This window comes from Biomphalaria glabrata, chromosome 15 (assembly GCF_947242115.1).
Source record: "Biomphalaria glabrata chromosome 15, xgBioGlab47.1, whole genome shotgun sequence".
In the NCBI taxonomy this organism is placed as follows: Eukaryota; Metazoa; Mollusca; class Gastropoda; family Planorbidae; genus Biomphalaria; species Biomphalaria glabrata.
The window spans coordinates 10,559,178-10,586,039 of NC_074725.1; the positions used below are offsets into that span (position 1 = coordinate 10,559,178).

General features: G+C 36.1%; 1 protein-coding gene across 1 annotated transcript; it reads right to left on the reverse strand.

Moving 5' to 3' along the window:
- On the reverse strand, positions 1 to 26,625 carry LOC106060794 (stimulated by retinoic acid gene 6 protein-like). Its single transcript, XM_056013272.1, has 19 exons — positions 26,414 to 26,625; positions 23,980 to 24,121; positions 21,808 to 21,862; positions 20,935 to 21,020; positions 18,931 to 19,064; positions 17,998 to 18,161; positions 15,139 to 15,359; positions 14,368 to 14,447; positions 12,755 to 12,816; positions 10,848 to 11,010; positions 9,380 to 9,455; positions 8,438 to 8,516; positions 7,552 to 7,600; positions 7,250 to 7,364; positions 5,871 to 5,972; positions 4,695 to 4,858; positions 3,389 to 3,553; positions 2,778 to 2,845; positions 1 to 1,479 (listed from the first exon to the last, which is right to left on the reverse strand). Exons 2-19 carry the CDS (start codon positions 24,042 to 24,044, stop codon positions 994 to 996), a joined length of 2,334 nt encoding a protein of 777 aa, XP_055869247.1. The 5' UTR covers positions 24,045 to 24,121; positions 26,414 to 26,625; the 3' UTR covers positions 1 to 993.
- Positions 26,626 to 26,862: the final 237 nt, after the last annotated feature.

Genomic DNA, 26,862 nt, shown 5'->3' on the forward strand with positions numbered 1-26,862 from the left:
GTTAATATACTTTTGCAACTGCAATGTATCACAATTGATACAGAAGCGAACTGTCAGTAAATTGTATGATGCTGGCATCCGTTAATGCAGATAATCAAACAGCTGACTGCTGCTGGGTGTACAAAGCTATAGATTCAACTCCACAAAGTAAAACAACGTTTTAATAACAACAAATAAAGGATTCAAAGTCCTCTGTCCGTAACTTGATGTTTGAGATGTGCTGGTTATGTAGTGACTAGTGGCTTATTCTGGATGCACATTACCCCTAATGTGAATAAGCCGCACTGTACGTCGCGTTCAATATCCGTCCTGTTTGGTGCGTCTCTCAACTCTAGGTACTCCTATTGCTGTTTCAAGATTTATTGAACACCCATGAGCATTGTATTCTAGTATTAAGGATTATCCATCTTTAAAATAAAATTATTCTTTTTTTAGATAATTTTAGTTTAAATGAATGATAATAGGCTGCGGCGTTATTTTCACTTATTCCAAAACGTCTGTATGAAGCAACTGGTCAGTCTGTCACCACTACTGTTACATCTCTCTTCTCAATAACACAAAATATATCACAGTAACATCAAAGTTCTAACAGTAATTGACATCCAGATCATTTTTTTTTTTTAAATCTATTGCATTTTCAATACTACAGAAATCTAAACGTATATCTTTAAGTACATCAGTATAGATTTAAAGAAAAAGGCAAATGCTACTTTGTAGATTATCGAATGCGATCGAAGTCTCAAAAATCAAATATGAAGGAAGAGCAGGAAGAATTTACAGAAAATGGGCGCAAAACATAATGGCACAGAATGCTCCATAATGCCAAAGACATACAGAATAGCGAAAGGAAATAAAATGGGAATGAACATAATCCTTTGATATATAGTTTATTTTTAGCTTTTAAGTAAATCCATAAACATGTAGTTGTCATACTTTAAGAAGTGTTTCTTCTTATGTTACAGTGTTGAGCAGCAAGTTGTCGTGAGCAAATGTTTAAATGTTAATAGCGGATGTCTCGTCATTTAATCTAACAATGGTTTCTTGTTTCTGTATCTGAGTTCCCAGTTCTCCCTCAGGCTTCACGGTTTCAATGTTTTCTTCCTGCAGACTTTTCACCTCGTTGTCTCTCTCGTCCACGCTCAGCGAGTGGATGAGCGACGACTCCGCGTGCTGCTTCTTATGCCTGCGGAACAATAGGAACCGCCTCTTCCGATGTTTTTCTTTCTTTTTGCCTTGGACCTTGACCTCGACCTTCTGCTGGACACCGCTGATCCCAACGGTCAGGTCCGTGGCCCCTTTCAAAAGGTTGTATTGAGCGGATTTGCTTTTCAAGGTTTCGTACTCCTTGAGACGCTCCTTCTGAGCCTGCAGTTTGACCAAGTCGAACTCCGTAATGGGCTGGTCACTGATAGGTACCTTCAGACCTTCTAGCCTGGCTTTCTTCATGGCCTGAATGAAACCTTTACGGTAGATTCTGATCTGGAAACAGAAAGTAAACGTGTGTATGTGTCTACACGGGGGAGGATTCAAATTACACAAAACAATGATTTAAACAAGTTTAGTTAGTAACATAGATGAGTAGATTTTATCAATTACAGAAATGCGAAGTTATGTACGTATACAAATGTATTTTCTTTTTGATTAAAAGTCAGTAAAGACTTATGTTATAAACAACTTAATCTATCGGACAACAGTTGTTGTTTTTTTAAATAAAAACTAGAAAAACGTATGGTGTACAGTGTAACAGAACATATTGTATTGATCTTGCTTTGTTTTCAATCGAACGGAACGATTGGTTTCCACTAACAATTGTGAAATACTTAACTTTGTGTGTTCACCCACATTTACCTTCACCTAGTCTCTAGTCTGTTGGAACGTTGGTGTACCACACATGATCTGTCGACTGCATATCTCCATTTTTCTTTTATCTTAACTAGATTCTATTTTAATGACATGCCCGCACATTCTTTGACTTTGTCTTCGCTTTTTCTGTCTGCTTCCTATTCTTTTTCGTTGATATGTGCCGTGCAGGAAAGTCTTTGTCAGCCACGAGGACCTCGTGATATTCCCACACAGTTTAGGTTGCGTTTTATTGGCAATGTGGTATGCAGGTCATGGTGGGTCTATATTGAGATTGTGATCATCTTTCGTATTTTCTCATTTGTTAAGTGGTCCTTGATGGTGGTACCATCTCGATTCCATGGCTAGGATCCTTTTCTCTAATTCTGCAGTTAGCTCACCCATGTGACACAAAATTTTAACAAAAAGAAACGCGTTATCGACTAAATATTATACATTCTGCTGGCAATGATGTCTACGACATGTGGACCTATTACATTCAAAGGCAATTCTTAAAAAAAGAAAGAATTCTAGAATAAATCTTATTTGTAATTCAAATCAAGCATCACCACTTTGACTACTATAGATCTTGTTCCCGTTGGTATTTTATTCAAAGAGTTTTCGATATTCGGCTAGCACGTGATTACGTGGTTACATCATCGACCGCGCTAGTGTCATCACTGAAAATTCAACTCTTAAAAACAACAAATATTCATCTCTTTTTGACTCACATTCGTTTTGCATAATAACTTTGTTTGCAAAGCAGCCACACCTATTGATATTTTCAGGCTCTCGTAGAGGTTTGAGGACTGAGTTTCAGCTATATACTATCATCCCTATCCGGGTTTCTGGGTTTCTTTGTTGCACTGCCATCCTTTTATTTTCTATTTTCTTTTTCACTAAAAAGCGAATGCCACTGAAATCATGCCATTACCTACCGTGGGATTGTGTAGAAGTGTGTATAGCACATGCCAATGAAACCTGGCCGACACATTTGTGGGGAGCACTGTTAGACAATTGATAAAAACAAGTTATTTTATAAGGATAAACAGACAGACTGACTGACAGACAGACTGACATACATGAAAGATACCTAGATAGATAGATAGATAGTTTACGTGCTGGCTTTTAAAAAAAAAATTTGCTGAATTTCGAAATCCAGGGCTCAAGCCTCCTTAATGGCATACCGACACATTAGTCACTGAGCTAGACAAATTCTTATGAAAATAAAAGGTTTTATAGTTATCTATTGTCAGTTTCACATTTTTAGGCGACGCCCTAATTCTGTACACAAGGCGTATCTTCCCTTAACTAGTACTATTACTATATACAAAAAATTAATTACTTATGACTAACTGATAAAATAATTGGTCAATTTTTCTATTGATTCATGTGTCGTTAGTGACAATAAATAATTGTACAAAGTTTTAACTTGATCCGAGCATGAAAAGCGGGAAAAATAACGTCTACAAAGTTTGTACCAGACAGACAGATGGACAGACAGACTGACAGAGTGAGTTGATATAAGCTTTGTAAAATTAAAATTCACCTTTATGTTGGCTATATATTGGGATTTTAAGATCTTCTGTGTTCAGGTCAGTGTGTGATAATGACCTTGACCTGCTCAGTGCTGCCAGGAGCCGTATAAAGACATTGACGACTGGGTGGGTGTGGGCCACTTCCAGGTGGATATAACCTTGGTAGGCCGCAAAACCTAGTCATAAAATTTAGATAAGTTCGACGTTAGAATAAATGGCACATATAAAACAATTATAAAAAAAAATAATTACTCAATCAATAGAAAAAAGAATACTTTTTAAAACAAAGCTTAGCTAAGGGAAGAAACCGCTAATTACTGTCATTTATCTGAAAATTACGTGGTTTATCTCCTTTTTTTTAGTAATATAAAACAAAATTAATTAATTAGTACTAAATGATTAACTAACTGGTTACTTTTTGGATTGATCCGACTATGAATAATTATGCAAAGTTACAACTTGATACGGGTTTCCATTAGTTTGAACCAATAACATTATCTTGTCTAATAAATTAGAGCACATAAATTATAGGGTATCTTAGCATTGTCTGATTAAACGGATTCGACTGTATTAGAAAAAAACAACCTTCCTTAAGATATACTTCTGGATGAATTTTTTATTTCTATCTTTTTAGTTCTTATAAATAAGACAAAAGTCGTTAAAGTCGAATGTTCGAGGACACCACAATTAATATCAACATCCTTACCTGGATCAAAGATCAACATTCTTACCTGGATCAAAGATTGACATTCTTACCTGGATCAAAGATCGAATTTTTACCTGGATCAAAGATCAACATTCTTATCTGGATCAAAGATCGACATTCTTACCTAGATCAAAGATCAAATTTTTACCTGGATCAAAGATTGATCTCGTAACTGGATCAAAGATCAACATTCCTACCTGAATCGAATTCTTACCTGGATCAAAGATCAACATTCTTACCTGGATCAAAGATCAACATTCTTACCTGGATCAAAGTTCGACAAACTTAACAGTATCAAAGTTTGACATTCTTACCTGTATCAAAGATCGACATTCTTACCTGGATCAAAGATCAACATTCTTACCTGGATCAAAGATCGAATTCTTACCTGAACCAAAGATCAACACTCTTACCTGGATCAAAGATCAACATTCTTACCTGGATCGTAGATTGAATTCTTACCTGGATCAAAGATCAACATTCTTACCTGGATCTAAGATCGAATTCTTAACTGGATCAAAGATCAACATTCTTACCTGGATCAAAGTTCGACAAACTTAATAGTATCTAAGTTCGACATTCTTACCTGTATCTAAGTTCGACATTCTTACCTGGATCAAAAAATTCAAATCTTCGTGGCAGAGTACTGCAGTCTAACCTCGCAAGGAACATAACTCCAATCACCATTGCCTTCAAAATTCTCAAAAGACACGAGAAAAGCCCCAAGAAGATGTTGAAGAAGAACATGAAATAGGTAAAGATGAAAAAGAATCTCCTGTGGAAAAAAATATTTTAAAACAAACATAACGACAAATCATGGTGAATTTATAAGTGATCTTATCCGGTGGTGTCCAACTTATTTCGGCTTGAAGCACGTATGAACGTTGGAACACGGGCTGCATCGTCCCCCCCCACCCCCAAAAAAAGGGATATATATATATATTAAACATATATATTTCTCAATAGCATCGTACAGTACTTCTGTTAATGTCTTCTACTGATAAAAAAAACGGAGGCGCGGTGGCTGAGCGGTAAAGGGCTTGACTTCCAAACTGGGTGTCCCGGTTTCGAATCCTGGTGAAGACTGGAATTTTTAATTTCGGGATCTTTGGGCGGCTCTGAACCCTCTAAGCTTTAAATGGGTACCTGACATCAGTTGGGGAAAAGAAAAGGTGGTTGGTCGTTGTGCTGGTCACATGACACCCTCGTTAACCGTAGGCCACAGAATCAGATAACCTTTACATCATCTGCCCTATAGACCACTAGGTCTGAAAGGGAAACTTTACTTTACTGATCAAAAACAGATCGTCTTCAAGAGGTCTTGCTCTGCTCGAAGCCCTTGCCATGATCACGCCAAATAAAGACTTTCTTAAGCTATGTATTCATCGAATGTCCACACTTCAGTATCGGCTTGTGTCGCTCTTTTTTTCGACGTCATTTTATCTGAACGTTTTGTTTTAAACTATGATGAATAGTGGTCTGTAGACGACAGGATAATGCATTTGTAAGGTGTCGGAGAAACGTCACATTTAGAATGAAGAAAATGACTCTTCTTATTGTTGGATGAATATATAATGAGTAAATATATATATATATATAGATAATATGAAATGTGAGTGCTGATGTGTTTATATTTATCCTTCTGAAAAAAAAAACATGCAACCCTAACCACCTTCTAAGGTTCCTGATCTTCCATTGGTGTGTATGGTGGTGAATCATAACTACTTTATAGACAGTAATCAATGAACCACTCAATGACTACGCAGCAAAAAACATTGAAAACTGACCTGTTGTCTAGACGCAGATGCCGACCGTCGCCTTGCAAAAAAATACATTTTGCAAGAACCATCTGAAGCACCATGATAGCTAACGCAGAAAGAACACTTGGCCTGTGGAGTCCGTATAGAGACAGAAACAGCTTAAAGGGCAGTAATTTTGTATTTCTGTTTTTATTTCATTTAACCTTATTTAGAAAACATAAAGAGACCAAAGACTACATTACGTTGAAGTAGAAATTATAAGGAGACATCTGTTATTGATGATAACATTGTGTATTGAAAAGAAAGATTAGCATTTATCAAATGTTGCTTTTACTTTACTGCTATATTCTATGATGTTTAAATCTAGATAACAAATTTTTTTATTTATTTAAAAATTTAAGGAGTTCATTTTTTTTATATCGTTATTATTTTAATATTTCAAATGCTTATTCATTCTCAAGAGAAGTTGATCATATAATCACTGATTTAATATCTTACTTAAATTAACTATAAAACCTGTACAACCCTAAATCCTTGAATACAGGATCATGAATAAAAACAAAATTAACATTTTTAAAATCATCTGAAAATGACGAAAACGTTACATGTAGCAGACGTGACTTCAAAAAAAGGAAAATAACATCATACACATTTTATGTGTCAATCTCGTCATGTAGGTTAGTCAATTATCTGTATTATAATTCTGTAAGAAATCGCAGACTTATGAAGCCCAAAAAAAAAAAGAGGCGTAGGCAAAAAAAAAATATAAAAAAATAATCTGAAAGTTTAGCTACACAGTTGAAATTCGTGCCATATAACTTTTTTAAATTATTGTTAATATTTTCTCCATTAGGATTACCTGATATTATTTCTTTGGTTATTATTAATATTAAATATGTTAGCTGCTTTAAATTTTTAATAAATGTTTTAAAAGCCCCCATCTATCAAAAAGATCAAAGAGAGACCCAAACGGAGGAGAGAAAAAGACAAGAGGCCTAGCATCCAAGGATTCCTATGATGAAAACGCTAAATGAATAGCACAAATAGCGAGGTTTCCTAATTTAAAAGCAAAAATATTTACCAATAAAGAAATAATCATAATCATTAATCTCTAAAATTGTTGTGTTATATTTTAAGCTTGAATTACATATGCTTTTTTTATAGACCATTTGGTGTAGTCTAATTTCATAGATAGTGCGATAAATCAACATAACATAAGCAAATCAATAAACTATTTCAGTACCAAAGATCCAAAATCTAAAATGTATACTGATCAATAAAAAAAAATTAACTCTGAAATTCGAGTCATTGCAAACCTATCACCGTCTATCACAGATTGATTTAGTACTTTTTAAAATACATTTGAATTATTGAATCATCGGATCTACCTATTGAACATATTTTACCAAATTTGTGAGACAACATGAAGGAGCCAATCCGAGTAGCCGTGCAGCAGTGAGAGGATGATGGCCGAGAGGAAGAAACAGATCACCAAATAGAGGCACATGCTGATAACGTAAGCTGGAACGATAGATCACTAGTGCTTAGTTGAAACAGTTGATACACATTGTTGCTGTTAAAAAATAGCATTACTATATAAAGTTTTAATAAAAAAGAAAAACAGCTTTGATCAAGGGACATAACAAAACAAAATTAATGAACATTTTAGAGAGAATTAAATGCGCTATGATTAACCAGCAACAAATACCCCAAAATATATAAGCCACTTGGAAACCTGCATACTTGATGCTGCCAACCTGAAATGATCAAAAGATGAGACACTTAGAGAACACCCCTCTTGTCATGGTAATAACGTATAATATACATATATACGTCAGTGCTATTACAAGATCGTTCTAAAATAAGTCTCGAAAATGTACATGTGCACTGCAACATGCTCCTTTATCTATAGCCAGATATTTGTACAATCCAAATGAAATAGCGTGATGCTTGTTTGTGTGGTATGCGCTCCGAACAGTCATCACGGTGGTTCCGAGTTGAAAACCTACCTACTGCCATCCTCTGTTCATGGTGTTCATCATGATGATGTAATAATAATTACAATTAAGATGAGGATGATGTAATGATGTCGCTGGAATCAGTGGCGTTACTAGGGGGGGGACATCCGGTGACACCGGGTGACATCCACCAGGGAGTGACACCCAAGTCGGGAAAATGACTACCTTGAATGTCTCTCAGTTTAGTATCAACATGTCCCACACTTTCACAATTTAATTCTATTTGACTTCTAATCTTCCTATAATGAGAAAAATAATACATTGTAAACGCCAGGAGAAAGAGTTTCTGAAGCTCAGAAATGTAGAAAAACGCTTGGCGCCCGGGGCTTCGCCCCGGACATCTCCGAACAAGCTTAAAGCGCACCCCAAACATCTTGTCTGATCAGTTGAGTTGCGAACATAACATTTTTTATTGTAAAATGTTGAAAAACACAGAGACACCGACCCTAGTGACGCCACTGGCTGGAATAATAATGATGATGATGACTATTTTGATTATGATGAAGATGATGATTATCATGATGCTGGTGAGGAGCATGATGGTTTTATAACACGAGTGACTGTCACACAACTTACACATAGAGAAGCTGCATTCTGAGCTGATGGTGGTGGTATTTGGCTGGAATCACCTCGGTAAAGGGCGTATAGATTTGTTCTGGTCAAACAAGTGAATAACATGATGATCTATACGTATCAACAGTACTAACCCACATGTCCACATTAATAACCCACATTAATAATCCACATGTCCACATTAATAACCCACATTAATAATCCACATTAATAACCCACATGTCCACATTAATAACCCACATTAATAATCCACATGTCCACATTAAACTATGACATAAGGTAATATAACGATAGTGTCATCAGCGTCTGAGCGAGATCAATCATCATAGAATGCCTGAACACCAACCTGTAACGTGACAACCTGTGGGGCAGTTTAGACTAATAGCTCGTTGCCACGTCACAGGTCTGTACGTGTTGAGAACTATAAAGAATGGTCTTGGTCTGGGTCACATACAGTTGAAACCATCTATTTGTCTTGTAACATTGGACATATTACAAAAGTTAGCTACCTTAGATTATATCGGTCCGTCTTAGTTTTCCTCTTGAAGACCAAATACGAGTCGACTAGAAGTGTTTCTTATCCCTGAACCACAAAACATAAAGTTTGGGTTCAAGTCCGAAGCTAAAGAAGGAGTGCAGTATTTCTCACAGCCCTGCAACCCTAGCTGTGATCTACATATTTTGCCTCTCCTAGCGCAGACATAACCGTTGTCTGCCAGTTGTTAGTTTGACTATAACTCTTTCCGACAAATAATCTAATAAGCGATTGATAAGATTTTACTAAGATGATATGACAATACACTGGATGTATGCTCATGTGGCCGAACCACTGTAAACATGATCTACAATTTAAAACAAGTCATAGTAAAAATCATACAATTTAAGAATAAAAAGTACTGAAGACTGATTGTTTAAAGTTGAAAAGAAAATTCCAGCTCTAGTTACCTGAAGGATGACAACATAAACAGGATGTTGATGAAACTTGTGACACATGCCATACTGACTGACACAATCATGGACCCTGGGGGAGCATTGAATGATATCAATGTTTGTATGCCTCTGTAAATATCTGCTATTGGGAGCAATTCATTGTCTCAACATTATCATTACAATGTCAATGCTCTTAGCACTAATGTGTTTTGTAACAAGAAAATATAAAGAGTACTTAAAAAAAACAAAATCTTATATCTGGGGAACACCTCAAATAATTTTCATAGTTTTCAATACTGTAAGGTTTATCTCCCCATATCTATATAAACAAAATTAATTAATTACCCCTAATTGATTAACTGACTATTTTGGCTAAAAGAAAATAATTAATTACCACTTAATGATTAACTGAATTTTTTAATAATTTTTTTATTGATTCATGTTTTGTCTTTGACCATGAATAATTTTGCAAAGTTTCAACTTGATCCGAGACTGGGAAGTGGGAGAAAAAAACGTGTCAAAGAGTCCACCCAGACAGACAGAGTCACTTTATAGACTGTCATTCGTCAAATCGTTTACATTCTAAAAGGTAACGAAAACAACAAGAAACTATTATATGCTCACAAAAAAAATATTTATCTATAAAATGTCTTCGGGCGTATGCGATATCCCAGACTACGGAAGTGTTGGTAAGCTTTGTTATTAAAAAAAATATATAGAATAATTTATGTGCCCTTGTTGTCACCTTAGCTATTTCCGCTTGTAGTATAAATGTAATTTGTATTCTTTAATTAGTGAGAGGACGATAGTAATATATTTCGATGGAATTATTCAATTATAAAAACAATCGTTGCTTTCAGTTTATTTATAGATTATCTAAGCTTCGCTTATATTTTTACGTAAATCTAATATAGATTACGTCAAGAGTCTAGATCTAAAAGAAGACTGGATCTTTAGAAGTAGATCTATATCTAGACTAAATCTTTAAGAGTTTTACAGGTAATAAACGAATCAATAAATAATAGATAGCTTATACAACGTCCGCTGGCCTAATTGGTAGAAGCTGACAATGTCAGAATCATGAGTTTAAAACTCAACTTCAGCCAAAAAAAATATTTTTTTTAAATATTTTATTTTAAGTTGTTTAAATAGAGGTATTGTCTTTTTAAAACTGTTATTTTTTAAATATGTTTTTCTTGTTTTACTCACGTTTTTCTGTACGTTCTCTAATATCGCACCCCCACCTTTTTCCCCATTTCTCAATATTGCCTTCACTTCTTTTTCTATTTTATTGTCTTTCATTGCTGTAAGAATATGAGCCATGGCTTCAATAACAAAGAGCAGAGCACTCTGTTCAAGTATCAAAACCCCCCCAGTGGCAATTCGTCTACCCTCAGTGCCTAATGCCTATAATTCCTATATCTATGCAACAAACAAAGAAATGCATGCCAACTACGACATCGAAATGGGTGAAAACTCTTACATTTCACAACCCCGACAATCAATGTGGCAAGGTAGTGTTTTTCTGTGAAAGTGGTTGGCATGAAGTTGGTTGGCACGAAGGTTGAGGTGTACAGTGTGACTGCTACCACAGTTTTGATTTGCTGGTACAAGTGCAGTAGCAAGGCCAATAACTCAACTGTCACCTGGATTAAATAAAGTTTGGTTATAGAAGAGTGTCCTCCCTTAGAGAGAAATGGGTTTCGCAAGCAAGTGTTGTCAAAATCACGAGTTTCTATGAGCTGCGGTTTAAAGAGGGTGTCGTGAAGCCATTACAATGACCAACCTCCTTTCAGCTTATCTATATGGCTCCTTTTGTCTCGAAAGGCAATGGATGCGCCCAAATGAGTCACTAGTTTTGGCTTAATCTTGAGACGGGGCAGAATCTGGTGTGGCTAATCAAGCCAATTCTAGAACGGCAGACTTTGCCACAATTCGTACATGTGTATGCCTCTGATTTAGGGCTAGCAGACAGGGCAGCTTTCTTTTTATCCCTCTTGATTAAAGCCGCTTCAATTCTTTTGTTCTCAGCAAGGGTTGTCCCAGCACGCACAGTCTGTCTCCATGCACTCCGGTCTTTGGCTATGTTTTCCCACATACTTTCGCTGATGCCTGAGGCTCTCATGTCTCGCTTGCAGACATCTCTATATGTTAGTCTTGGGCGGCCCTTGGGTCTGACTCCTTCCACAAGCTCAGCATATAAGATATCTTTCGGGATTCTGCCATCTGGCATGCGGGTGACATGTCCGAGCCAGCGTAATCTTCTTTGTGTCAGGAGAGCATACATGCTGTTCATATTGGCCAATCTTAAAACTTCCTGATTGGAGACATGGTCCCTCCAAGAGATGCCCATTATGCGTCTCAGGCAGCGCAAGTGGAAACTATTCAATCGGTGCTCTTGGTACATGTATGTTGACCAGCTTTCACTGCCATAAAGGAGAGTGCTCACAACACAGGCGTTGTAGACTAGGATTTTGGTCGCTGTGGTCAATTTACCATTTTCAGCTTATCTAGATAGACTAATAAACTTGAATTTTTAAACAAGACTTGAACATGGAATCATAGGCTCAGTAAATTCCGAATTCAGGTAAGTTTTAAATATTTTCTGATACATTTTTACTAACCTTACCTTGACATTTTCTATGTAATAAAACATAACATTACTAGGACATGAACCCGTCATTTATTGAAGTTGGTCAGCACGTTAGATGTAAAACAAAAATGAATTGTTTGTTTCATAAGAGGAACAAAGTAACTAGAAGATTTCCATGATTTGCCGATGAGTAGTTTTCTATACGTAGCCTCCCTATTTTTTTTTTTTTACATATGTAATTGTATGAAATTAATTTTGTTATTCAAACCGATGAAATTGACACAATAATTAATTTGTCTTTTTAAAAGTAAAAATGGATGCGTGAGTTGGGAAGAGGGGGGGGCGCGGAACAACAATACTAATATTGGTGATGTATTCGATAGTGAAGATTATTAAGGATGAGTGCAGTGTTTCACAAGACTATGCCGACCCAATTGTAACATGCATATTTTGTCACATCTGATTTAGACAAAGCCGTTGTCCGCAGTTTTCTTCTACATCTGTCTTTGGCAAGTTCTTTTCTTTTGTATCTTAATGTGTGTGACGCGGCGTTCTTGAGAGCTCTCTGTCTCTTTCAGATGCCATTTGCTGCAAGCTACTTTCCGCTATGCAAGTGAAGGCAAAATGTCGCCTGATTTAATCTTTATAAAGATTCCACTATGTTACGTCGTCCTCCTTTCAGCTAGCTCGTCAGAAAAAAATCGCCTTCGGCATGTGGTCTCCCCCATCCAGGATAAGTGTTCGAGCCAGCGCTGTTGTCGACTTGTAGGTAGTGCCTCTATACTGAAACTACTTACCACGTATATGACAGAGGCTGATGCAAACATGACAGACAACAATCTTGATGGAAACCTGAAACCTGTAAAACAAACATGACATTCTAATTTTGTTTAAATAATAATTTTTTTTTTTTTTTTTTGGGGGGAGGGGTTTGTTTGGTGATGTTTTTAAACACATAGTGGACATTTTCACAAAAATCTGCTCTTTGTTTACACTGTGATTTGAAAGATGCTGTTTACGTTCTCTAAGCAATAAGATTCAGTAAGAGGGAGAAGAAGATAAAGCAATATGAGGAAATGTGGTAGCAACTTAAAGAAAAACAAAAGAAAATTGAAAGAGGAAGACTGGAAGATATTTTTAAAAAAAGGTCAAGGACATCTTAATGAAAGGCCAATGTTGCCAACTAAATATTGAAAAATTACTTTGTGCTTCTAACTAAAGAGTTTAGAAACGTGATTCTGTTCTGAGGCATTTTACGTCTCGAGGGACTATGTTTTGCCTCATCAACGCCTCCGTACTCTGTACACCAGATACACCAAAAATATCGCTCACTATGGATTAGCCTCCATGGATGAAGTATCGCTCACTATGGATTAGCCTCCATGGATGAAGTATCGCTCACTATGGATTAGCCTCCATGGATGGAATATCGCTCACTATGGATTAGCCTCCATGGATGGAATATCGCTCACTATGGATTAGCCTCCATGGATGAAATATCGCTCACTATGGATTAGCCTCCATGGATGGAATATCGCTCACTATGGATTAGCCTCCATGGATGGAATATCGCTCACTATGGATTAGCCTCCATGGATGAAATATCGCTCACTATGGATTAGCCTCCATGGATGGAATATCGCTCACTATGGATTAGCCTCCATGGATGGAATATCGCTCACTATGGATTAGCCTCCATGGATGGAATATCGCTCACTATGGATTAGCCTCCATGGATGAAATATCGCTCACTATGGATTAGCCTCCATGGATGAAATATCGCTCACTATGGATTAGCCTCCATGGATGGAATATCGCTCACTATGGATTAGCCTCCATGGATGGAATATCGCTCACTATGGATTAGCCTCCATGGATGAAATATCGCTCACTATGGATTAGCCTCCATGGATGGAATATCGCTCACTATGGATTAGCCTCCATGGATGAAATATCGCTCACTATGGATTAGGCTCCATGGATGAAATATCGCTCACTATGGATTAGCCTCCATGGATGAAGTATCGCTCACTATGGATTAGCCTCCATGGATGAAGTATCGCTCACTATGGATTAGCCTCCGTGGATGAAATATCGCTCACTATGGATTAGTCTCCATGGATGAAGTATCGCTCACTATGGATTAGCCTCCATGGATGAAATATCGCTCACTATGGATTAGCCTCCATGGATGAAAATCTCCAATATGTTTTTTAAACCAATAAATCCTATGAAAAAAATACATTTAATACATAATAAAAATGTTTGATTGCTTGATCTGGTTAAGGTAAAAATTTAATCAGTAATTTATTTACCAAATAATGTGAAGTTAAAATCTTATCAAATATTTAACTCTTATGATTCTGGACACTTTTAGAATGCTTTATTTAGGTGATTTTAGGCTACTTACCACTTTGTCTATGATAAATGAATTGATCTGCTAGATTTGACAGCGTCAATTTTAAGTTGGCTACCATTCCTTTCGCTTCGCTATAAATAAAAAGAATATTTGTTTTTAAACAACACAAATAGGGGCTCTTAACGTTAAGCTTTATCTCGCTCTACAACACTAAATGCACAATGGGCCACTACCAAAAGTCTCAGTTTATGTAGGCTATGAAGGGTTAACTTAGAGTTTGGAAGTTAAGTGAATTCTTAAATATTTCGATTAACGGGAATGTAATAATATTAATATGATAATTGACGAATTCTGCAGACCATTGTCAAAAAACATAAATTAAACTATATGGTCATATCACGAGGCCCTTAGGGCTTCCGACAATTTCACTACAGGAAACATTACTAGGGGGAAAGAAGAAGAGAAAGACAGAGAATGCGATGAAAAGACAACATCAAAGAATGGGTGGGCCTATCATCGAATGAGAGTCTAGTCAAGGTAAAAGGCAAAGAGAAATGAAGAAAGACAGTCGACAGATCATGTGTGGTGCCCCAACGGTCAAACACACTAAAGGATAAGTGAAGGGGAGGAATCAATTCTCAAGGTTCAATATACGAATGACATTTTTTTTTTTGGGGGGGGGGATGCATGGCTCTTCGTGAAGTTTAGAATATTTTTAAACATTTCGCTTATCTTCTTAAAGGAGTATACATATAAGTATTGTAAGGTCAAAGAAGTCGTCTGATACCACCAGAAGACATTAAAGACGACATTTCAACTTACTTTTCAACATCAGGTTTCCGTAGCAACCTCCTGACATGTTTCCCTTGGTAAGAGTCTTTGATTGTTTCTAAAGTCTCGCAGTAAGGCGCTTCTCCCAAAGTGGGCAAAATGAAGTTTTGCTTTTTGCAGGCCCTAATGAATCTGAAGGGCAGAGAGACGCTAAGGTATGCCAGGCAGAGCAATCTGGGCAGAGCGTGGACAAGAAGGACCACACGACCTGTCTGTGAAACAGAAGGCGCGAAACTTTGGTAAGTATTTGTATCAGTGTTGCTTTGGGATGATGTTGTGTTTGAAATGAACATCTATTTTTAATATAATAATAATAATAATAATCTTTATTGTCCGTACATAAATATGTCTTACAATTTGTGCATTACACTAAAACAAAAAACATTATAACTATAAGAAACCAAAGTGTACATTCACACCAGACTCACTCATAATTTACATGTGACAAAGTTTATACCAGATTGTTCTTATTTAATGATTTGATAGCCAAGGAAACAAAAGAGTGTTTGTGTCTGTTTGTCTTTGCTATCGGTGTCTTGTATCTCTTTTGTGATGGTAAAATTACAAAATCCTGACACAAAGGGTGATTCTTTATTTCGAGGATCTTGATAACTTTTTTATAGATGTTTGTCTCAAACAACTGCCCAAATGGGGTTTGTTTTTTGCCAATGATTTTACCAGCAGCATTTAGGATTCTATAAAGTTTACTTTTAATGCTTAGACTGCCATACCAGGCAGTGATATTGAAACTTAAAATATTGCAGATGTGAGCGTGATAAAACATAGCCAAGGCCTTTTCGCTAACATTAAACGAGGACAGTTTTCTTAGTAATCGTAATCTTTGCTGCCCTTTTTTGCTGATATAATCAGTATTTGCAGTAAAATTTAGTTTATTGTCTAGGATAGTACCAAGGTATTTAAAGGTTTGCACTATTTCAATAGTCTCTCCAGCTACAGAAACAATATCATTTTCCTTCTTTTCCCTACGAAAATCGATTATCATTTCTTTGTTTTTTTTTACATTTAATAATAAAAAATTATCTTTACAGTATTTATCAATGTGTTCTATTTCTCTGAAATACTCATTTACGTCTGAGCTCTCTCAGAGCAGGAAAAGAAGAGCCGCATCATCAGCGAATTTTGTGAAGGAGCAAAAAGGACTATCGGATTGAAAATCATTGGTGTACAAAATGAACCACAATGGCGATGTCACAGCCCCCTGGGGCGCCCCTGTGTTAATATGCGTTCATTTGATAAAACATTGTTTACCCTAACCCTCTGAGATCTCTGGGTCAAAAATTCATTAGCCCATAGTATTATGTATGGACTAATCTTCAATGCTTTCATATTTTCAATGAGTAAATGAAGTTGTATAGTGTTAAAAGCTGATGAGAAATCAATAAAGAACAATCTTACATAAGTGTTCGGTAAGTCCAGATGTTTGTAGACACAATTTAAAATATTTAGGATGGCATCGTCTACACCTTTACCCTTTTGGTAAGCAAATTTTAAAGGGTCTAACTTATTACCAAGATCATTCAGAAGAAACATTTTAACCAATTGTTTTCTAAACATTTAGACACAATGGAAGTAAGTGAAACAGGTCTATAGTCATTCATTTCCTTCGGTTTGGAAACCTTTGGCACAGGTACAATTATAGATGACTTCCACACAGGTGGTATCTCATGGTTTAGTAATGAAGTAGAAAAAAATATCTTGGAAAGGTTCAGCTAGTTGTTCAGCACATTCTTTTAAGATTCGCCCTTTTATTCCATCAGGCCCACCAGCTTTCATTGGGTTGACATTTTTGAAAATGTTACAAACTTGCTCTTTAGTAATCGCTAATTCTAAACAGTTGTTAACATTGACATCTTCAAGGGCTTTGAGTCTTAGATTATTAAAATTGTTCGTGTCGAAGCGACAATAGAAATCATTTAACTCGTTGGCTTAGACCTGGGTCAGACTTAGGTATCGGAGGTGCTAGGCGAAGTGAATTAGGTGGCCTACACATAAAAATACAAGTAAACACTATCAAAAATAAAATAACACAATTTAATTATTTGGATAAAACCATAAAAGCTGACGTGTAACAAAATGTAATAAACCACCACTTTGCATTCTCCACTTTATCAGACTCGAAATATTCATTTGACATATTTACCCATTGGAATAAACAAGGTTCTTCTAAATATAGTGGTCTAACAAGTTCATCAAAACATTCACCAATAGACCATAGGTTATAGCAGAGATTTAGCGCTAGGCTAGTAGACATTGATCTCTGCTATAGTTGAGTTTTGGTCCAAGTTTCGCATTTTTTTAATAAGATTTTTTTTCCTTTGCGAGACCCCAGCCCATTTGTGAGCCCTAGTTTCCCTATATTTAGGGCCGGCCCTGCTTATGAAGAGGAGACAAGTGTGGAGACTAGATTGTGACATTAATTAAAATTCCGTGAGGAAGCCAGACGGGCGAATGACGTTACAGATATAGGGCTTGAAGAAAGATGGACAGTGAAAGAACCTTCGAGTTAAAGCAACGAATAGAGAGACAACGAGACGATCATCCCCATCTGTTAACCCTTAAGATGCGTGTGGTAGCATAGCCTCTAAACATTTATATAGTAATTTCCCTTTGTATGTCTTCATTTTAAAACAGCTCAGCACTTTAAGGGTTAATAAACATCAGTTTAAGTCTTTAACAATACTTAACATGTTTTATCAAGTATAATGTTAATTGTTGTGTCCCTTGGATGCGTTTAGACTAAGTGTAATACTATCCAACAGACGATTCCCACAATCCAGGCTGGGACGCTATAAATAGAAATAAAAGCAAATAAATATTTAAAAAACGTACCACGTTAAAACTACACTCGGTCAGCTTGTAGACATCAACCACAAGAAACATCCAGGTGTACAAGGAGCCAATTAGGTAAGAAAACGCAGTGGCTAAGGCAAGACTCGCGAACACAGGAAAGTAAACCATCCCATAGATAAACATGGATAGTACTGCAATCAGGGCTGGGGATATCAAACAATGCAATCATGGCTTCAAGCTTTACTTATTTCAAAATAAAACTATATTTTGTCTAAATACAAATTTAAAAACTAAACATTCAAATATAAATATAATTCAATATATATGGCCTTCATTTATTCGCGAAACGACTATGGATCATCTCATAAAAAAAATTATAACTTTGTTTCAATTTGTAACAAATATTGTTTATTGTGTGGCCTGAGTTGCATAAACCGCTTAGTAGCCTGATTTTGACAAGGGATTTTTTATTCGTGATTTGAAAGCTGCGCTGTGTTTACAGAGCACCTAAAGACACCAAAAGAGTACTCCCAGATACCCTCTCCCCCCATATGAGCACAAAAAGAGATTGGACCAGATGCACTGAGCTTGCAATATGAGCTAGGAAGACCCAACATACAAAAGCAATAATAATAATAATAGCCTAATAATGAATGACCTATCATGTCCTAAATAACACGGGTATAAGGTAAGTTAACCTCTTTAAGACATTACCATCAGTCTAGCAACAGTTTTTAGATAAATAGTATTTGTTTTTTGACTGTAGAATAGTTATACTATAGACGATGAGCTACTATATACTGTTCATAACTTCATATGTATAAGTCAGGTGTATTTATACAGATTCATTGCAGGCATCTACACAATATAAATTTTGTTCTATTTTGATGAAGTAGTACAAGCGGGGCGGGCTGGAGGACAACGATGACAAGAACCAAAACTATACATATATGACGTCATTGTGCTACTCACTCTTCAGAGCCACTGGCCCATTGTACTCGAAGGCAAACTTGTGCTCTTTCAATATCAGGTAGACGAGGAAGGCCATGGCCCCGAAGGCGCAGCTGTACGAGAATCTCGCTGAGCGAGTCATTGTGTCCATAGGGCTAGCAGAAGGGAGAGAAGTCTCAGTTTTAGTCAAAGTTAAATGTAGAGAATGTTTTTGTGTTAGGTTTGATTTTGTTGCTGTCTTATTTATTTTGTGGTTGATGTTTTGTTTCTGTGTTTTTGTTTATCCTTTTTCTTGTTTGTTTGTTTTTATTTTTTTGCTTTATAGTTGTGGATGTTTTGTTAGGATTTCTATGAATTTTCTAAAATATCTCCTAGTGTTGTTGTTGTTGTTGTTTTTAAAGGAAACCTCAGAAATTGCGCTATTCAATTTTAGCTTTATCATCATAGGAATCCTTGGGCCTTAGGCCTCTTTTCTTTGCCTCTTTTATGGGCCATCTTGCCTCTTTAGTGGGCTTTTTTTTATAGGTTTTTATTTGTAAGTTCTCATAATTCACAAGTATTAAATCATAAACAATTTTATAAATTCTGGACAAATACCGAAAACGTGTGAATTACGATGATAAATATCTAATATGAAATTACTTCAAATATGGTGAGCGAAATGTGAATATTGACAAAAAATGGTATAAAATGTTAGAACATTTATAAATGTTATTGTGTGTCACTCTTGGCGTTTTCGCGAAATCTAAAAATTTGACTTTCATCATTTGAGCTGATGGGAGGATGTCAACGAATGGGGATTTTACAAGAGACTAAAGACATTATCAATTATAGCATTTAAACTCGGTCATTGGGTCGTAGCCCTTAGTAGAGCTAAGCCGGTATATGACTTAATGTTATGGACTCCTTCAGTCAGCTAAGTCATGGATCATCTTGCGGAAAAAAAGAAATGACTGTGGTCGAAACGATGTTGCCCACACAACAGTTCCTCACTCTCCACGCAGCTGATGTGTCCAAAGGAACGGCAAGTGCCGATACAGTTTGGGCTTTGCCAGGGTGTAACGCTTTGTGCTGCTAGCTGCCTAAAGGTAGCCGGATCCTGATTTTTCCTCAGAATTGACTCCCGAAGCCTTTTCCATGTTTGTCTATAGCTGTAATTCAGAGTTTTTCTTCCTCTCGGTGGGTAGCCAAACAAGGCGAACCAAGGCTAACAAGACCCTCTTGCCCGACCCGAAGCTGATCGGTTAACTCGCCTTTGACCCTTCTCCTGTCAGTGATAATAGTTCCACCGGACCCAATATCTGAGTCACATGTGGAGGCCTGAGGTTGGAGTGGTTGTCAGATACTATTTGAGACGCATTTAACAATATTTATAGGTAGTGGAGTCACTGGAGTGTCTCGTGACATTACCACTTCTGGCAACAACAACCTTAATGTTGTTCTGGAAATAAACTTAAATAAACTTGTTAGACCTAATTGAATAAAACTTCTATTTGCATATAGACACTTAGACACAGCTTTCAGCTTCAATATAGATGTATTTAGAAATACAAGTATTATAATAATAATTTAAACATGAAATCATTCACTCTAATAATGTAAGTAATATTTAAGATATACTTTTCTTGCTTGTCATCTCCTTCACCCTATAGCAATATCATATATAACAGACCACCTCGTATCAGAATCTATTTAGTCTACACAACCAAAGCAATCCACCCACCTTAACTATGACTGGATTCAAACTTAATAAGGCCCTAAGCTCTTTGTCATCAACGCAAGGCATTAATTTCCTCTGTTGTTTCTTAAAAATGATTGAAAATTTCAAAGGAACAAGCAAGTTGGGGCCCTAAGTTAAAGCTTATGTTGCCTATAGGTAAATCGAGCATTGACCATTATTCGTGGTTACATCGAACACACACACACATACACTCCACAGCCAGTGGTCTAACTGAAACGTAGAAGCGTACTTACAACACATTGGTCTAGACTAGACTTAACAGAAAGACTTTGTGTGGGACTTACAAGATCAGTCCAGGGCGACCACCCATGAAATTTGAAAGTAATTTTCTTCTTGTGCTTGTTGCTGCCAGTAAAATGGAGATGACTACCTGTTATAAAACAAATATTATATTTATTTATTAGCATTAATTTCACAAGATTTTGATGGTAGAAGATAAAGGTTATTGGCTAAAAATGCTACGGCTTGTCTTCCAGTCCGAATATGCAGTAAATCTCCATGGCTACACAGCCCCATCCGTGACCCACACGTAATGCCACATACAGGGCAAGCATAACCATCCTCCCTTTGCGTCTGTCCTCAGATGCGGATTTTCCCTTGGTCTCAAATGAGCATCCCGCGGCTCTTATAAGTGAACTCCAACTGTCACGTTTCAAAGCCGTATGCAACCAGGCGCTCTCCTCTACGTCAGCCAAGGCAAGTTGGCGCCTAAGCTGGTCTTTAAAGCGTTCCGTGGGGCACCTCTGTTACGTCGACCAACCTTGAGATCACCATAAGGGTCCCCCCATACTGCCCATACCCGCGTTCGCAAGGACATCGCTGCTTGTAGTGAAGTCATGCCACCCTATGTCCATGATGGAGCCCAAGCATCCTTGGTGAAAGCGCTCAAGTAGTCTTAATTGCCTTCTGCATGATACCCATGTCTCAGATCCCCATAGAAGGGTTGAGAGAACCACTGCCTAGTAGGCATTGATAGACACATGAAAATATATATGTTGTCCCCGATATTAATTGGAAAATCATTTAACGAAATGGTATTACTCCGGAGTAACAAATAAAGAGGCATAAACCTCCCCTCCCCCAAAAAAAGCATTAGGTAACACAAACACTGCAGAATAAGATTGCTTAAAAACATTACAAACTTGTCAAATACTTACTGCGGGAATAATCGAGAATCTATAGAACATATAATGATCTATGTCGTGGACACACCTGGGAAATATAATCATCAATAAAATAAAAAAAACTATCAGACAAAGAATAATCTTAAGTCAACTCTAAAGTAAGACAGTGTTACATTTTTTTTAAGCTAGAAATACATATAAAACCAACCGGTTATATCGAAGGATAAAATATCAATTACAGTGAATCTTGCAGTTCCCTTATTTCCACTACATGTAACCAAATATAAATTGCAATAACATTTTGAGTAATATGAATTCAGAAATTAACACAAGTGGCACAGTAGTATACATATAGTATATCTATACCGTGTAGACTTATATATATTATATCTTGACTGGACATGGATATCCTTGAACACTACAATAATTGTCGTGAAAATGTTTTAAAGTTGAAACAAGGCGTGGTTTTGTAAAGTAGCTAAAAGAAGTATCTTGGGTTGTCTTTTTTTCAACCCTAACCTATGTAACATATAATTTAATTTTTAGATCTAGATCTAGTAATTGAACATCAAAAATAAGAGTACTCTCTTCTCATAATTATTATTTTGCAATTTTTAGATAATCTAGAAAGATCTTAGGTAATCAATCTATTTAAATGTACATAAGATGATTAAAATCAACAGACATGAATTATTTCGATCTAGGATTTTTGAAACATTATCTCAATGGAAACTAACAGAAATGGCTCTATTTCATATTTTTCTTTAAATATGTAGTTCTTTGATTAATAGCCCATTCTAAAGAAAATCCGAGAAATGATTTTGCATTATTTCTAAACTTTGAAAACTAAAGATCATTACTTTTCTAAGACAGAAAAGAGTGATTGTTGCGACTTCCATTACAGCTTGAAAAAGAGTTACGATCATAAAAATCTACATATATATAGGTCTGGTCTGGAATCTATCAATCACGGATATGAATTTGTTTCCGTTTTCCAGTCTAGATATATATTAGAGTCACTATTGCGGAGCAGGCATGTTTGCGGAACAGCTCGTCGAAATTAGTTAAAATCTACTTTATTTTGAAATTTTCTGCTAAACTACTGTAACGGTACTGCGCATGGTCCATTTCTCTACATTTCCAATATAAGGGGTTTCCTTTCACAGCAGAAAATTAATTTTGACTTCAGGTTAAAGTTGACAGGTGTGGAATCGTCCATTATTTTTCACGTACCAGGAGAACCGCATAGGTCAGGGCTTAAGGCTTTTTAAAAATGATAATGACACATCACCTGCATGATACACCTATTTTTAGGTTTATAAATGGATGTGAAAAAACTTCATGTCGTAGCCATTTACCAGGAATTTGATTTTAAAAAAATTGGGAGGTGTTAACCCAGTTTTTACCTTTTTAAAGATAGTCACAATTGTGGAACACTATAGATGTCATTTATTTGACCTGCGCATTTAGCTTAATATTTACACAGTGATTTAGATTATCAGAATTTAAATATGAGTTTGTATTAGTAAACATAAATTTAAAAACATTTAGACAATAATATTACATATAATATATAATTTATGATTACCAGACGTCCAGCAAAAAGAGGACAAATCATAATATCAAATAATATCATATAGGCCTATATAACAAAATATAACGAAAAAGAATTAAAGAATAGTGGAAAATAAAATCTTGTAAGGAAAATCAGGGTGGTGTGACGTCAATTAAATTAAATAGATAAAGAATTAAAAGATGACAATGTGTTGTCTTAAGCTTTAATATAATAAAATTAATGTAAAGGATAAGGAGTTCAAGTATTATATAAGACATATAAATGTATGCTTTATATAGGCTTTGTTCCGACATTTTTACCGTGTTCCGCAATTGTGACTTCTTAAAAAATCCTGTTCCGTAAATGTGACTGACCATATCTCAGTCGATTTGAATGTAAAATTTAAATATCTGTTGAAAAACTAAACAATGCGTCTATTTTTATCGGAAAATGGATGGGCAAAGCCAAGATACTTTTAATTTTTCCATAGGTCTAACCATTACGGAGCAAAAAATTGAAAACTAAAAGTAGCTGCAAACTGTTCCGCAATAGTGACTCTACTATAATATATAAGTCTACGATCTATACATAGAGAGTTGTTCGAAACTAAATCAGCCTTATCAAGACTTAAAAAAAAGCTGCCAACTCACTCTTCTGTCGAGTTACCACGTCCATGCAGCAGACGCTGCAAACGCCAAAGAAAAGTCTCACTCATGGTTAGCAGACTGACATCAAGTATAGTCTTTTAGTACCGACAGCACGTGAAATAGGCCCACCATCAAAGACACAAAGCTACAGAGGAGATTAAATAGGCATGCTATTAGTGCAGTACCAAAGACATTGGATCAATACTTCCAGTGTAAATTAAACCTTTGGGGAGCTTGTAGCTAAGAGGCTAAACATTTTTTACAAGGCTAATATCAACTCACTCTGTCTGTCTGTCTGGTAAAAAGCATGTTCTTGTGCACGTTTTTTCTCATACACCCAATCTCGGATCAAGCTGAAATTTTGCACAATTATTTCTTTTACCTGACAACACAAGAATCAATAATAATTTTTTAAAAAGTAACTAAATCGTTAATTAACTTTTGGTAATTACTTTTTTTTTTTTGGTATCTTGAACAAGGGAAAGAAATCATATTGTACAGATGTGATGTTATAAGTTGAATTAGTCCCCTTGAGAAGTCGAGTTTTGAGTGAGCATTTTTTTATGCATTTAAAAAACGATCGTGTAAACATTAACAGGATATCCCTTTCTTCCCTCCCCCTTTCACAACTGGTCCAGTCACATGATTTAGCGCACTGAGAAAGTTGAGAGCTAAACAAAAACAATTGGTAAAAATATTTGTAATCGCACAGATTTATGATGTTTTGTTTGACTGCTACTATAATATTATGACTGATTGATACAATTACACATAATATAAGTTTTGTTTTAAAAAAAGTATTTTTTTGTTTTGTTTTTCTGTAGCTTTCCCAGATATTTCTTTCAAATCAAAATATCTTATTGGAATTAACCAGTGTTTAGAATGGCTAACAAATATTAGGTCATATGGCTTTTAATTATTACCTAATTACATTATGTCCTGTTGTTGCAACATGATGGTCTCTATAACGACAACTGTTTTTTTTATTAAAAAAATAATAATTTTACTGTTTTGATATGATATTGTTTACTCACAGTCTACAAGACTAACAAATCCAATCTAAAAGGTATATTTCTTCTTTTCTCCCAATCTCTGGTCTCACTAACAAATCCAATCAAAAAAGGTATGTTTCTTCTTTTCTTCCCATCTCTAGTCTCACTAACAAATCCAAGTTTAAAGCATTAATCGCCCCACGTTCTAACGTTAACGAATAAATAAACTTGCCAGCCATTGCAAAGACCAAATCAGATCAGATTTTAGTGACATACATGAATAATAAATGTTCTCAGATGGAATCTATGAACTCGACTATTATATAGGTCATGCTCATATTGTCAATGTGGGGGGACATTATTATTTCTACATTTTTTCACCATATCTTTTATAAAAGTTATTTTCATTATTTAGTTCAACATTATTGGTAAAATTATAGAGCAGAGAATCCAGTAGGGTGGCTGCCTGGTCGTGTGGTAGGAGCTTCATATTGTCATTACAATAGTTCAAGGTTCCAGGCTCGCCGCCAAAAATATTTGGGTCCCAAACAACTAGGTACGTGTAAGCCCTTCTACCTCCTCCACCCACCTCCACATGCTACAAACCATTAAATACTATAGTCTACCTAATCCCCTCCCCTTTTGGAGGCGGACCTGAAGGTTCGAACCGTTGCCGTAACCATCCCATGCCATCCGTGAGTAGGTTTGGTTTATGACGTGATAATCTCCCATTCTGAAGGAATGTCTGACAACATACAAGACAGGTTTTTAGACAGGCTTTTTAAGACGGGTTTGTTAAGACAGGTTTTTAGACAGGTTTTTAAGACAGGTTTTAAGACATGTTTTTAATACATGTTTTTTAAGACATGTTTTTTTAAGACAGGTTTTTAAGACAGGTTTTTAAGACAAGTTTTATACAGGTTTTTAAAACATATTTTTAAGACATGTTTTTTAAGACACGTTTTTTAAGACAGTCAAGTCATGTTCTCCAGTCAATTTTTCAAGTCACAGTTCTCAAGTCAGGTTTTAAAGTCACGGTTTTCAAGTCACGGTATTCATTCACGGATTTCAAGTCTGGTTTTCAAGTCAGGTTTTCACGTCTGGTTTCAAGTCAAGTTCCCTCGTCAGGTTTGCAAGTCACAGTTGAATAGATACATGATGGGGGAAAATGGTTTTTAAAAAGTTAATAAAATGTGTATACACTTATTACACTAGATGTTTAAGACGTGAAACTACAAACTAGTCTGTGTAGATGACAACATTGTACAGTGTACAGTACATGTATAGTGTGTACTGCGTTCGCACTGTACTGAAACACATGAAGTCATAGTTTAGTTCAGGACAGTGTTAAATGTCTTATAGGTCTGTGGTCTAGATCTACTGATCGAAACAAAAGATGCTCAATCCGAATTCAATCTATGAATCGTTCACCAACAACAACTCACCAAATAGCAATCGACTCAATGTTCTCATTGTTGATTCCGAGTTGATTCGTGGATGAATGAAACAACACAACAAATCAATCAAGTCTCCATTATTGTTACTACTACTACACACACGGTCGAGACAAGAGACTTGAATCGATGAATCAAATCACTCAGCTAACTCCCAAGTGCCAAGTAACAGCACATCTAGCCACTGGAGTTTCCATGCTGAATGCTGGCATCAATACCAGCCGATGTAACAGTGCGGCCCTCTCTCTGGACTAGTAGATGTTCTTGCAAAAATCTGGAACCAACAAGTTAACTCCGCCAAAACTGAAGATGGGACAATGAGGAAAGGAAGAGAGAGGGATGTATTAGACTGGAAGATATACAACATTTTTATTTTGTGAAGTTATGTTCCATTTTCCGCGGTTAACAAAGTATCTACAAAATGGCCTGATTGAATGCAT

What these genes read in the sequence shown, in the direction of transcription:
- LOC106060794 (XM_056013272.1), bottom strand. Translation starts at nt 24,044, where the DNA reads ATGAGTGAGACTTTTCTTTGGCGTTTGCAGCGTCTGCTGCATGGACGT. An exon ending in TTTATGTTGTCATCCTTCAG is followed by an intron (nt 8,517 to 9,379) that starts GTAACTAGAGCT and finishes TTGTTTGACCAG; the next exon opens with AACAAATCTATACGCCCTTT. An exon ending in ATTTGAATTTTTTGATCCAG is followed by an intron (nt 3,554 to 4,694) that starts GTAAGAATGTCG and finishes TTTTATGACTAG; the next exon opens with GTTTTGCGGCCTACCAAGGT.